Source organism: Gymnoscopelus braueri (assembly GCF_963280865.1).
Source record: "Gymnoscopelus braueri genome assembly, chromosome: 8".
NCBI lineage: Eukaryota > Metazoa > Chordata > Actinopteri > Myctophiformes > Myctophidae > Gymnoscopelus > Gymnoscopelus braueri.
This window is the reverse complement of record NC_137609.1, coordinates 29,025,495-29,039,961: the sequence shown is the minus strand read 5'-3', so window position 1 is coordinate 29,039,961 and position 14,467 is coordinate 29,025,495. Positions and strand designations below refer to the sequence as shown.

At 40.0% G+C, this 14,467-nt stretch overlaps 1 protein-coding gene across 1 annotated transcript; it reads left to right on the top strand.

Annotated features, from left to right (window-relative positions):
- The first annotated feature begins 3,409 nt into the window (after nt 1-3,409).
- On the top strand, nt 3,410-14,139 carry LOC308091182 (15-hydroxyprostaglandin dehydrogenase [NAD(+)]). Its single transcript, XM_080436607.1, has 7 exons — nt 3,410-3,568; nt 5,583-5,706; nt 8,663-8,769; nt 9,823-9,919; nt 10,580-10,656; nt 11,490-11,653; nt 12,527-14,139. Exons 1-7 carry the CDS (start codon nt 3,476-3,478, stop codon nt 12,645-12,647), a joined length of 783 nt encoding a protein of 260 aa, XP_080292733.1. The 5' UTR covers nt 3,410-3,475; the 3' UTR covers nt 12,648-14,139.
- Nucleotides 14,140-14,467: the final 328 nt, after the last annotated feature.

Below are 14,467 nucleotides of genomic sequence, written 5' to 3'. Positions count from 1 at the left end.
GTCTTGTAGCTATTGTATCCTCTCAGAATGGTGCGTTCACAGATTGACACATTATCAAATTCTTTCACAACAACATCATCATCAACAATAACACACTTCCCAAAGCCGCACTGAATGAACAGAGGGGGAAGCAGGGCTTGCCCTATTCCCCGGACAGAAGCCAAAGTGGCGGTCCTCTTCGTACTGGCAATGCCTGTCCATGTGGTCATGGAGTTCCTTGCCAAAGAGGAAATCGCATTCACCACCTCATCTTATCCGAACAGCAAATCAAGGCTTTGCTGGCAGGATCAGGAGCAGCAGGTTTATGGTAAGCCCAATTGGCAGTGGCAGGAACCAGGTGCGTGGCAGCATTTTTGGTCAAACTTTGGAGTGCCTTTGCGTTTCTCCACCATCCCCTCTACATGGGTGAAATCCAGGTAGCCTCTCACTGGAGCTGGGATTCAGGACAGGAGAGGACCACGTAGCCTCCCAATCATGAACATGCCCGGCCCGCATCAATTTACAATGTAGGCATTTAGCTGTCACTCTTATCAAGAACAATGTGCAAGATCAGAGTAAGCGTAAAGTAACAAATGAAGTAACAAACAACAGTGGCATGAACCCTAGTCAACAAGCAACATAATATGATCCCTAACAAATGACAGGAGTTGCAATAGTCAAGCACAGAGATGAGTATCCGATCGCATCGGAGTCTGATCGCATTGGAGGACATAGAACCTGGGAGGCTCCTGTACATCGGCCCGACCATATAGGCCCCACCTCATCGTCATCATACAACGTTAACATAACTTACTGTATATACTTGCTTGTTGTGAAGTGCGTCAACAAGCATAACAAAACATCATGCTGTTATATCGTAAAATTGGTTGTGGTTGTGGCCTATCAATTGTTAAAATTAAGAAGGCATCTGATCCACTCAAAGAACGTTCTTCCTTCATTACAATATCAAGACAGTTGACAGAGTAGGATTTTAGGCACTGCACTTCCTCTCGTTCAATGAGTTACACATTTATAACTCAGAGCTACCTAATACAGTCATATCCTAAATTTTGAATTTGCAAAGGTGCACATCAGTTACTAGGCATGTAAGTTTGAGCTTTTTACCTTAACGGCTACTTTAAAAGGTAACCCAACCACAATATACTGTATAATCAATCAGTGGCCCCATTCTCTTGCTGATCTTATACATGTTAACTTTTAAAATAGACTCTGTGACTTGGAGCATTAGTGCTGGTTGTAATGAGCGTTCTCACTACACAGGGGCGTTGCAGGGGGGGGGGGTAAGTGGGACTGAGTTACTAGGGCCCCAGTTAAAAAAAACATAGGGGGGCCCACAGTGAATCCTTGTCCCCAGGGCCCAGAATTTGCCCCTGTCACTACATATTGACAGTTTACTAACAGGAGATGGCTAACTTGACCTGACCATTCTCTGCCTGATCACCTCTGGTAGCAGTGCATGCTTCTGAAGAGGCAGGTGCGCTCTGGCTGCAGTCCCAGCTCCCAGGTGTTCATTGTGCCATTTACTTTGTCTGTATCTTTTTCCCATAGCCTCGAGGTGCCAGACTCTCCCTAAACTCAGCCAGTGGCATATTGTGGCTGTCTCTTCACAATACGAATGGCCAAAGTATGGGTGCGACCCAATAACCAAGTGGTTAGGGCGTATAACACATGGGCTCTAATGCCTGACAGCGATTCAACGGTTTGATTCTAGACGAGCCAGACCATTTGCATTCTGTTACTCTCCTACACCCACTTAACATATACTTGCAAGTGTGTATGCCATCCTGATTCCAATCTTCCTCTTGGGGTAGTGCTGTGTGGTATACAGCACATCTGACCCCAGTCAGATGTGCTGACTTGTGTTGATGAGATCTGAGCTGCTTGACTGACACTGGCAGGAAGGATGAGCATGAATCTAGGGGCACCCGGGCAAGGAGACTGGATTGACTGGAAGTGGTCAAGGAAGAAACACTAGACCTGCAGTGCCTCACTGGTCCAGCAGAGGGAGTGGCAGAGAGGACAGACTATCAGGGTCTGATGAAGGTGGACTAGACTCTGTAAATGTGTGTGTGTATCATGAAGACATTATACTATGATTTTGTGAATGTAACTTTACTAATATTTGTGTCCCTATATAAATGTGTATATATATATATATTATCTTTTTTGTCTTGTTACAGATTTGTATGTGTATGACAAAAGAAATAAAAAACTGGACCTACTATTATAAACAGAGCTGCTACCTTAAAACGCATTTTAAATCTGAGGCTTTTTTTTTATTAATAGTTTTGAGAAAAAAATGCTGCTATTTGCCCCAAAGTGACTGCAAAAGATTGCTGCTATTTGTCTCAAAAAGCTTTATGCCCTGTAGCCTATAACATGTAGGCTATATCGAAGCAATGTGACATAGCTCTGTTTACACAATGTAGGCTACCCCTCCAACTGTATACTTTCCCCATTTTTAACAGTTTTTATAATTTTTTGACACTTACTTTGGCAATGTAAACGTATGTTTTCTCATGCCAAAAAAAAGCTCCTTTGAATTGAATTGAGTTGACTTGATATGCCGACAGTCACCACATGGGGTCATCAAACTACCAAAACACGTTCATGCTGGTGCGGTGCCCCATTTGGAACCTCTCACTACGCTGTATAGCTCCGAGATGAGGTTCCACAGCGTTGGGTGCCGGCAGATGACGACACCGGTGAAAATTGTCCACTATTGTTGATTCTTATCTTTTTCCGCACATTGTAAAGGTATTCCATCCTGCTCTCAGATGTTTTACATTTTAGCGGTCAAGAAAATCTAACTGACGGGTTTAGACAACCGTCTAAATTGCCTATTTAGTCAGCCTGTGGCCAGTCAACCCCCGTCCGCATGCGCAGTACTGCTTCCGTTAAGGTTGCATTGGGAAAACATGTCACAGGCTGACAAAAAAAAACGATTTAAACGCTTGTTTCAACCAGTCGGTTAGATTTTTTCAACCGCTAAAATTGAAACATCTGACAGCAGCGGGGAATACCTTTACTTTTTGTATACAATGTGCGGGAAAGGGTAACAATCAACAATATTGGAAATGTTTCACTAGTGTCGTCATCTGCCGGCACGCGACGCTGTGGAACCTCATCTCGGAGCGGAGGGAGAGGTTCCAATTGGAGCTACAGTAGGCCTACCACGTTTAGTGTTTTTTGCCTCAAGCTGCGTTTATCTGACTGACTGGCTGCCATAAAAGGTGTCGACTCTCGTGCCCCAATCAGATAAGAAGCTTCGAGTGCATCCTCCTCATCTGGTTTGTGTCCCCGACGGCACTTTATTGCGCAAGAGTGGGTGTTGTACATTCCAATGGGATGGGAGTGAATTGGGAGTGGTTTAATGTCTGCAAGTGCAGACTAGTTTCTGGGATTATTTAGGCTACTTTATCAAAGATAGTTTTGCGCTGTTCGGGCTTCATGCTGTAACTTCTGCTTCGCTGACATGGCTTTAGACGGTAAAGTCGCTCTTGTGACCGGTGCAGCCCGTGGGCTAGGAAGAGGTTTCTCAGAGGTACTTCTTCAAAACGGTGCCAAGGTAAAACTTTGCAACAGGAATGTTAATGAAAGTGCATTTTTATTTTGTATGACTATTTGTAAGCGATACCGTTTAGGGGGGGCGGTATGGGGGGGGCGGGGTATAGCCCTATCATTGCTTTTTACTTTGTAAACAATAATGCCAGAAATATAACTGCAAGTTGGTGTAAATTAGAATGTCAGGTATCTTCCACTTCTCCACTGATAGTAGCCAAGCCTGCTGGCGGTTATGATGCATTATTACCTAATGGCAGGGATCAACCTTTTTCATGCCAATATGAACCCTAGAGTTGTTGCCTTTTTTGTCTCAACGCTGTGACCGTCTGTTGACCATTGAGAGATTTGAGACTAGCTCACTAATAGCCCTGATATCAGTTGTGGAAAAAAGTATTAAATGTTTTTACCTCAGTAAAAGTACCAATACTGCAATGTAGAAATACTCTGTTACAAGTAAAAGTCCAGAATTAAAAATTAACTTCAGTAAAAGTACAAAAGTATTGGTGTTAGAATGTAGGCCTACCAAAAATATAACAGAATGTCCCACAAGTTTTCAAATGTATACAAATCTTTTGAAAATAGCAGATCTACAAGCTCACAATTTGTCGCATCACAACGCATTGTGACCTTGTAGATTGGCTATTTTCAAATGGCCAAAATGTATATAGGGCTGAAGTGGTTAATATATGTTTTGTAACAATAATACAAATCTACAAAGTATCTAGTAACTAATGTTTTCAAATAATTGTAGTGAAGTAAAAGTACAATATTTACCTTTGAGATGTATAGTGGAGTAGAAGTAAAAGTACTGAAAATTGGAAATACTCCAGTAATGTAAAAATACCTCAAAATTGTACTTGAGTAAATGTACTTTACACCACTGACTGTCATATCATGACAGATGACCATCTTGGATCCATGTCTAGCTCACTATAGCTAGTATTCCCTTGGCTTTTCTTGTGACTATGGGTTGTCTCCATGCATGCTGCATCTTTGATGGCTTCATGTGTTTAACAGCACTCTGCTAATAATGGCCCCCCTGTAGAAACTTTGAGGACCCCTAGCCCTAAGGGTCTCGGACCCCCTGTTGAAGACCCATGCTTATGGTATAGCTTATGGTATTGCTCTAATGTTTTTTGTTTTTGCTCTGTGTTTTGTTTTCATTTTTTCTTTCTTTCTCTGTAAAGCACTTTGAGCTGCATTTATGTCATGAAAGTCGCTATATAAATAAAGTCCGCCGAAGGTGGAGAATATGTTTTCGCTTTGTGTGAGCAAACATTGTTAGCCAAGCTAACATTGGGCAAGCTCCACGTGACACGTGTCAATTTGTTGACACCAATGCCTCTGATTGGCTAGAGGGACGCGTGACGAAATAAAATTCTATAAATAGGTGTGTCACTTCAAAAAGCCCCTACTTTTTGAAGTGAGGTAAAACAGGATCAATCAGACTTGATTGGAACAGTACCTTCAGTAAGTCCAAGTCACCCGTCTGTGCGTGTGTGTTTCCCTCTGAGAACACCTAACATTGGTCAAGCAAAGGCGCAGAAGGCCAAAGCTAAGAAAGCATACTCATCTACAATTGTAACGTAGAAGAGGACTAGAGTTGAAATGATCCCACAACAAAGCCGAACTCTTAATACGTGTCAATATGTTGACATCAATGTCTCTGATTGGCTAGAGGGACGCATGACGAAATACAATCCTATAATAAAAAGGTGTGTCACTTCAAAAAGCCGTTTACGTTTTTGAAGCGAGGTAAGACAGGATCAATCAGTCTTGATTGGAACAGTATCTTCTAGTCCAAATCACCCGTCCGTGCGTGTGTGTGTCCTCAATCTTCAAAAATGTTTGGATCTCTTTTTTTCATCCTATCTTTTTTTAAACATCTCAACTATCTCATTAGTTATTGCTATGATAATATAATTGCTATAGTCTGCTGGCGGAGACTTGTGCTCCGAGGAGCACATTTTCTAGTTATTAATATTATTATTATACCTTTTTCATAACTTACATTGTAGGTCGCTCTTGTGGACCTGGATGAATCGGTGGGACAGAGTTTAAAGGCAGACTTTGATAAAGAGTATGGACCAGACAAAACGCTGTTCCTGTCCTGTAATGTTGAATCAGAATCACATCTAAAAGGTAGGCTATATCATTAGGCCTATTCATTATTCACCTGTTTTATCATGTCCACATATAGGCTATAAGAGGGAACACTACAAGATCTGCATCTGGCTCTCTGACAACAAACTTTCATTACACCTGGGTAAAACTGAATCCATCCTCTTTGGGTCCAGTCCTAACCTTAGCAAGGCAGAGAGTTTCACGATCAAAGTGGGTGATGATGTCATCAAAAGAAAGGATGAAATTACCTACCTGGGCTCCATCTTGGAGGCAAACCTCTCTGGTAACAAAAACGCAGAAAAAGTGATCAAAAATGTCAACCGAACAACACGCTATTTGTGGAGGATTGATCGCCTAGTCAGTAAGAATACTCTGAAGATTCTTGCAGGGGCCCTCATTCAAGGTCATTATGATTATGCATGCACTTCATGGTATCACAACACCTCCAAGGCCTTAAAAACAAGGCTCCAAACATCCCAAAACAAACTTGTAAGGCTACTTCTTGGCCTCAATCACAGAACCCATCTAACCCCTGCTCATTTTGCTAGGATTGGATGGCTTAGGGTTGAGGACAGAGTACAGCAACTTGCTATGGGCCTGGTCTTCAAAATACACCACAACATTGGGATCCCCCTGTATTTGTCAAAATACTTCCAAAATGTTAATGAAGTCCATGATCATAACACCAGAGGCAGCTCCACTGATCATGTTCAACCCAGATTTGGCTCAACTAAGGGTATGAACTCGTTCTCATGCTATTCATCAAAAATGTGGAATGCCCTACCAAAAGGAGTAAAGGAATGTAAAACCCTACTCACTTTCAAAACTGCCCTAAAGATACACCTTCAGGAGGCTGCAATTCGAAAATGGCCCCTGTCTAAGTCTTAACCTACCCCCCCCTACCCCCCCCTCCTTCATTTTCCTCTTTTGTATATATATATATTATTTTTTTTCTCTCGTCATACCAGTAACCTGAAAGCTGATTGTATGACATTCTGTATAGTAGTGTGTATATCTGCCTGCCTCTTATATTTCATCATGATTTGTGTGCATCGGGTTCTCATCTTAAACAAGCGTAATGCTTAATGAGGGTTTCCAGTTTAGTAGACCTTGTATTGTGAATTTGTACTTCCATGTACTGTTATGTACTGTCATGTACTATTCTCATGTCTTTCTAAATAAACTACATCAATCAATCAATCAATCAACAGCAGAACAAGAAGTGAAGAGCCTGTGGCACACATTTATATTCTTTTGTTACCGCTGGCCAACTTATCAATACAATTATTAATATGTATTTTGTTTTTGTTAAAGCTTTATATTCCGATAATCATACTACAGCGTTTTTGTTCAGTACAGGGGTCTCCCCATCTCTCCGGCTCTTTGTAAACAGAAATACAGTTTCCGCTCAGGATGCAAGGAGAGAGAACCCTGCTACAAAGATCATTTATCAGCTTCAATTTGAGTGTAGTTCTGCTTTTCTTATCACTTCCAATTTCACTTGTTTATCTTGTATACTGTATGAGTTCTCTCTCCTGGATGGATACAATTGGTACCCTGACCTGAATTTATTTTTCCTGTTAACTTAAGCCAGGGGTTTTCAACTGGTGGTCCATGGACCCGTGAAGGTATTGCATGTATGAAAGCTCTGGATGAGTTGACACAATTCACAGAGCAAAAACCAAATGTATTTGACCTTTTACTACATATCACTGTGAGAGTGGTATTTTCCACACTGGCATACCTGAAGAATTTGTACAGGGCAAGGTCGAGCCAGAAAATGACATATAGGACTCTGTCCCTGTCCACCACTATAGCCAAGAAGAGACAGACATCATGGACCAACTGTAATTATGCCATGGACCACTAGTGGACCATGGACGACCAATGTCAATGTTGTCAGTTAATGGGAAATCGGAGGTCAAGAAGTTCCACTGAAAAGGGAGTTAGCATCTCAAGAAGGGGAAGTATTGTGCAACGAATATCAAGTCCTTAAAAGTTATTATTTAATTTTAAGTTTTTCCCCCCATGCACGCCTATAGCGTTTCCCCCAACACCACACCTATTAAATCAAATACTTTATTAAATTTGATGGACTTATGAAGTATTATTAGTTAATTTAGTTATTATTAGTTATTTTAATACATTTAACAAAGGTACAATTTATGTATTTACATTCAAAAATAATTCCCATGGACCGCCTGTAAACCTAATTATGCCATGGACCACTAGTAGTCCGTGGACCATTGGTGTGACAGTGTTATAAAGCATCATGAGTATTTATGAGTTCTTATAACTATAATTATACAGTGTTAAAAGCAGATTATAATGCATTATAAGTATGTGTATAATGCATTATAGATATGGGATGCATATCAAGTGTTACCTGAAAACTAATCTTAGCCCATATCCCCACCCAACACAACAGTGGTCCCCATGGTTGATTCTTATTCAGGGTGGTGGTCCCTGGTTCACAATCAGTTGAAACCCCCTAGGATAAGGATAATTCCTTTTAACAGGTCGTTCATGAAAGTCCTTGCGGTCTTGTTTCCAATGAGAACCTGTGAGCAATTGGGGTTAAGAGTCTTGCTCAGGGACAAATTTCATATCATCGGCACATATGCTGGGATAGCCTGGAATCGAACCTGGGGCAACCAGGGCCAGCTGGTTCCCTAGGCGGGCTCACTAACCACTCAGCTAAAGCTATGGCCGCCCCTGTGTTAAGCGCTGGAGAGACTGGTAGAACCTGTTGCTGAAAAAACACACACACATAGCAATGATTGCTATTGGAATATAGAGATGTAAATAATATTCTTTAATAGTCCGTATGACTCAACTCAATATATATTGTGCTAACTATGCAGTTATTTTCTTAGGTGTCTGGAGTCTTGCTTAAACTGTATTTTTGCCAAAAGCCCAATTTAACCCAAAAAGAAGCCAGTCATTTTCTAATTGTTTGTCTTTATCTATACAGATGCCTTTCAGAATACTATGGACACTTTTGGACGATTGGACATTGTCTGCAACAATGCTGGCATTATGAATGAGGCTAGCTGGGAGAAAACAATCTCCATAAATCTTGTAAGACCATGAAAAAACGGAACTATAAGTGATTGTGATCATGACATATTGTAGTCGTGTGTGAGGCTGTGAGCTACATGCATGTAGCTCTGGTCCATAGCGTTATGGACCAGAGCTAGTTAACATGCTCATTGGAGCCTGTCCAATGAGCCAACATGCACCATATCAGCATCCTGACTCTGTTTGACCAGAATGGAACAGAGTAACACCTGTTATAAGAAGTGGTCCAATTTCTTGCCAAAATGGCTGCTGTGCATAAAGCCAATTCGCCCCATATTGGCTTAGGGTGTGACTTAAATCAGCCATTGCCCACCATAGTTATTATAATAGCAAAAGTTAATTTCAGTTTTTTTTCAACACTATTTGTGTAACTTAAGTAACTATAAGTAACTTAACTTCTCAGTAATTTTCTAGAATGAGATCTACAGTAGATCTATCTCACGTGTATCTAGAAACATGCAGAGTTATGTCGTATTGACTAACCCAATGAATGAATACATGCGGTGAAATGTGTGAAAGTTTCTAATCAGTTTTTTTATTTAAATAGTTTTAGTTTATAGAGACTATAGAGACAGGAATATGAGGGCAGAAGGACATGCAACACAGGTACAGTGTATCAGACATTATCTAGCCAAGGATGTTGTGGCCCAGTCAGCTAGAAGCATGTCCCTCGTATATGAATGTATATATATGTATACCCAATCTGCACCTTGCAATAGCTGATTATTTCTGCACTCTTGCACTGCCACCAAGAGGAATTTTTTAATTGAGTTACCTATCACACGTTTAGAAATTAAAAGGAATTAATGATTGATTTTAATTGAAAGTTCAAGATTGAGACATTTGCTTCATCTTGAACTTTCCTCTTAAAGTAACACTTTAGTGAAACAGGACTCTCTGTAAGCGAATTCGCTCTTGCATTGTACAATTGGAGAAGGTAGATTTCCAATTGTACAGTACATGCAGATGCATGATGAAACTTCTTATTATCAAAGCTGTTGAACCAGAAGGCAATCTAAACTAAAATGAAATAAATAAATACATATTTTGTAGAATGCGGTCGTGAGAGGGACCTACATAGCCCTGGAACACATGAGCAAACTCACTGGAGGTCACGGAGGGGTCATCATCAACACGGCCTCCATGGCAGGTACAACATATTGGTTCAGTTTTAACAAGGACAATTGTTTGTTTTGAGTTTAAATGGGTAAGGCTTATGTTCTAAGATGAAGAAAGCATTCTGCACACCGTCTTCGACGCTCCAAGAAAAAACTACAGTACAACGTTTTGACCTGCATGTGCGCTCTTCACACCATGTGGTGTGTGCACAAACCATTCGACTATCGGGTCCCCCGGCTAATTAGTATATTTGACCATGATTGTTTAGTGGGATTAGTCACACAGCCAGCTCAGATTTTGAGGAAGTGCAGAGTAGCCCTCAACCAAAGGGCATTCAAAGAGGTCCAAGAGGACTCAAATATACAAAAAAAATTGTTTTGGAGTGGAGGAGGACTATTAAATTATATAATAACCATTTGATGGCTGATTTAACCAGGGACCGAAGCAGGGACTGTAAATTGTATTCAGCCGTCCATGCTCTGATAGGGCATGGGCGGCTGAATAAAATGTACTTTACTGATGTCTTCATACTGCAGGAATATCCACTTCCTAAAAACATTGCCAGTACTACATACAACTGCATTCTTCAGGGTGACCATTTCATGTAGATTGTGTAGACCAATTTCACCATAGTGGGACAAAACATGATAACATATGAGTTTTCCTTCTTCTTTGATATCCCATCTTACAGGTTTGGGTCCTCTACCAAGCACACCAGTATACACAGCCACCAAGCATGCAGTGGTTGGCTTCACTCGAGCCATGGCGGTAAGCTACAAAAAGTATTCATTATGATGTTGAACCATTGTTTCAACAACCAACAACTTTGTTCTGCTTCATATTTTGAAAACAAATCACAAGTATTTCCACTTCCTATGTATGTCTGTGGTGAAAATGAACAGGCTGGGTCATTCACCGTTCAAGAAGATGTTTGTGACATCTTATGTACAGTTACATAAGAGTAAAGATATTTTGGTTCCACTCCTTGGACATTGTAGCAGATCAGAGATCAGACAAATTAGACTATTTAAATGAAATACGGTTGTGGTGGTATGTTTTTCAGAAACTTGGCTTGCTTTAACCCATTAAGACCGGGAACGCATCTGTGTCATTTCAGATTTCTTTGGCTATTCAAATATAGCAGATATACAAGCGGTGCCGCGCTACGAGCTTGTAGATCTGCTATCTTTGAAAAATCGTGAAAATGTGTGCAAATCATTGAATATATATATTTTTAAAGCGAACATTTGTAACTCAAATCTTTGCTTCTGGGGGTCCCTGGAACAAAATATTTTGAGATGGGGTCCGCGGCCAAATATTTATCATTTTTCGGGGTCCTTGACATGAAAAAGTTTGAGAACCACTGATGCAACACATTTAAAAAAAACTGTTAGGATTTAGAGGACATTTTGTAGAATCGGCCTCAGGTCTTAATGGGTTAATATCAGATCAGACTTGGATGCCTGCTATAGACCACCAGACGGAAATACATTTTTTTCAATGATATTGATGAGATATAACAAACTGAAGACGAAGCACATAACCTGATTCTGACTTGTAATCTTGTGTGTCTGTCTCTTTGTCTTTGTCTGTCATATTAGGCTGCCTCTACCATATCAGGCTATGGCGTACGGTTCAATGCCATGTGCCCCGGTTTCATTCAAACAGATTTCCTCTCCGCATTGCACTCAACAGAACAATGTGGGCAATTCTCACATCTGTGTGACGTAACCAAAAACCTGATGGAAAAGTTTGGGATGTTAGAGTGAGTTTCTCTTTTATTTTGTCTTTAGTAACATCTGGCTCAAAGTCCCTTCATCTAAAAGTGAACGGTTAATTTGTTACACCAATTATTTAGTAAAGAACACAAATCAAAGTCGTTAGACCTTGTCTGTCTTGTCTCTATAATGTGCAGCTTTTGATAAAAAGACATTATTTGTGGATGATCTGAATTATAGGCTTACATTCATTTGTGTTAATTCTCTTATCCAGAGCAACTTAGAAGTGCAAGATCAGAGTAAATGGCATGAATGCTACTACTGTAGTCATGTAAATAGAGTGAAAACTTAACTAGGATACCAGGTACAACTACAAACCTTGCATCAGTCTAAACAACATGCATGCTATATAAATCACCCGATTCCCAACTTGTGGGCCGTGACTGTATTGCAAGTGGGCCCCCAAATCATTGGCAAAACACAAAGATTTTAACGATATTTATAATATAACATTGATATAAAAAAGTTAAAATAAAATCGTGTTTTTTTTTAAATGCTTATTACTGTGATATTAATAGGAACATAAAGTATACTATGTTACAATTGACGTGCATTTTGTGTTTATCATATTCATTTGATTGGATTGGTCTATAAATTAAACATGCTCTGGGAAGGCACTGATTGGCTTGTGTGTTAAGTGGTCAGAAAAGGTTGGGAAACACTGATCTAAATAACATTCTTTTGAGGCCAAGCAAACAGTATGTCAATCTGAACAACATAACATATAACCAACATGCGTAGTATAACTAGCATCTTTCAAAATAATAATAATTATTAATAATCTGCTCTAAATGCATAGGAATTTAGTGGACACAACTAAGACACAACTAATAACAGATGCTCACATGTTTTCTTTCTAGGGTCTCTGAAGTATCCAAAAACCTCCTCCAGCTTGTGACTGATGAGACCAAGAATGGAGAGGCCCTCATTGTGCTGACAACAGGTTCACGTTATGCTAAATTTCCTAATGTACAAGAGTAGGCGACTAACTTCTCTACATCTCTCTGGTCCAGAGATATGACTGATTGTCATTTTGACCTTGATTGTGACTTTAACCTTTTCAATCCAAAAGGTGTCTCCATTCACAAACTGATGTGAGCTCTGCCCACTATATCCTATATATACCTGCATTTTGAGGCACTGTTCAGTATACCTGATGAAGGCCGGAGAGGCCGAAACGTTTTTTTTTTACCGCTCTATAAATAAATTATTTTGGGAGCATTAAGACGGTGTTTGGACTTTCACTTTTTCTTTACAGCCTACTGATCATTCCCACCGAGTTTTATGAAAATCCAGCCATTGAGTTATTCTATTAAGACAGAAAGAAGTGATGATACTAGCAATGAAGTGTTGGATGAATTAGAGGAAATTTCTGGTCAAATATTTGAGTCTGTACATTGTATCCATAAACTATATGTCACATGCTTATTTTTTAGCCCGTTTGACAGTTGCATACCTTTATTCTCATGTGTGTAATATCCTTATGTTCTGTACCCCACATAGAGAACTAGATGCTTGAGCTTATGGTGTTAAAGGGGAAGACCACTCATTTTCAACATTGAACTATGTCTTTAATACACCTTAGAGCTGTTGTGTGGAAATAAGAAAAAAGTCCCCCCCCCTCTATGTTGCCTAGAACTGGATAGATAGATAGATAGATAGATACTTTATTTGTCCTTGCGGAAATTCATTGAGGATAATTGATTGAGGTCATGTGATCAGTGACATACACAGGGTGTACTTTTGGCTGAGCGGGTGGAGCCAAAAGTACACCCTGCATATGTCACTGATCACATGACCTTAATCAATTATCCTTTTTTTTCTCAATGTTGAAAATTAGTGGTCTTTCCCTTTAAGCAAGTTGCATGCCAATGAATAACGCTCAAGCCCAAAATGCAATGACCACTCTGGTGGGTGTGAGGTTACTCTGTAAAACTTGAAATATTATTTTTTGTTTAAATGTTTTTTTTGTTTGCAACCCTTGTGTAATGTATCCCTTAATGAACACAAATTGACTGTTTGTTACTAGTCTCGCGTGGCCAGACTGTTGCCTCCCATAATTTTCAAATGTTTCCTGTCATACAGTGGTACTCGGAAGCTCTGATCATGATTAAAATATAAAGCGGATGTAAAGCCTCCTATCCACTTCCGTTTCGTCTATACAGTCGCGCAAATTTATCCTAATATAAATCAATATCATCTAAGCATATATAGCTTGATGCTAAGCAGAAATGGAAATTAAAAAATCAAATGCAATTATATTTTAAAATATATTTTCGTGAACGGAAGTGCCAGCTTCCTCTCTCGGATTTCGGGAGGTGAGCGTGCCAAAAATCCTGAAGGGGGCGTCAACAAGTGTCTTTTGGTAGCTGCGGACATCTTTGAGGGGTAAAAACCAGGTTGACTTAAAGGGGTAGTTCACCCCCAAAATAAATTGTTTTCTATTGATTACTCACCCCATGGAGCCTTGAATTCATGGATATTTTTTTGTTTTTGTCGCATTCCTTCCTTTATTATTTGATTATAATAAATTTGTCCCCATTGATTCCGGTAGGAGACACAAATGCATTTGTGTCTCCTACCGGAATCAATGGGGACAAATTTATTAAAATCAAATTATTGGCTTAGGAATGTGACAAAAACTAAAAAATATCTATGAATTCAAGGCTCCAGGTGGTGAGGAATCAATAGAAAAAAAGTTATTTTGGGGGTGAACTACCCCTTTAACATTGCCCAATGCCACGCCCAATGCCTCGCCCCCCGTGGTGACGACACATTGGCACATTGGCATATATAGCATT

Bases quoted from the DNA above. Each gene is read 5' to 3' on its own strand.
- LOC308091182 (XM_080436607.1), top strand. From the start codon at position 3,476: ATGGCTTTAGACGGTAAAGTCGCTCTTGTGACCGGTGCAGCCCGTGGG. The intron at 3,569-5,582 runs GTAAAACTTTGC...CTTACATTGTAG, and splicing joins TTCTTCAAAACGGTGCCAAG to GTCGCTCTTGTGGACCTGGA. The intron at 9,920-10,579 runs GTACAACATATT...CCCATCTTACAG, and splicing joins CAACACGGCCTCCATGGCAG to GTTTGGGTCCTCTACCAAGC.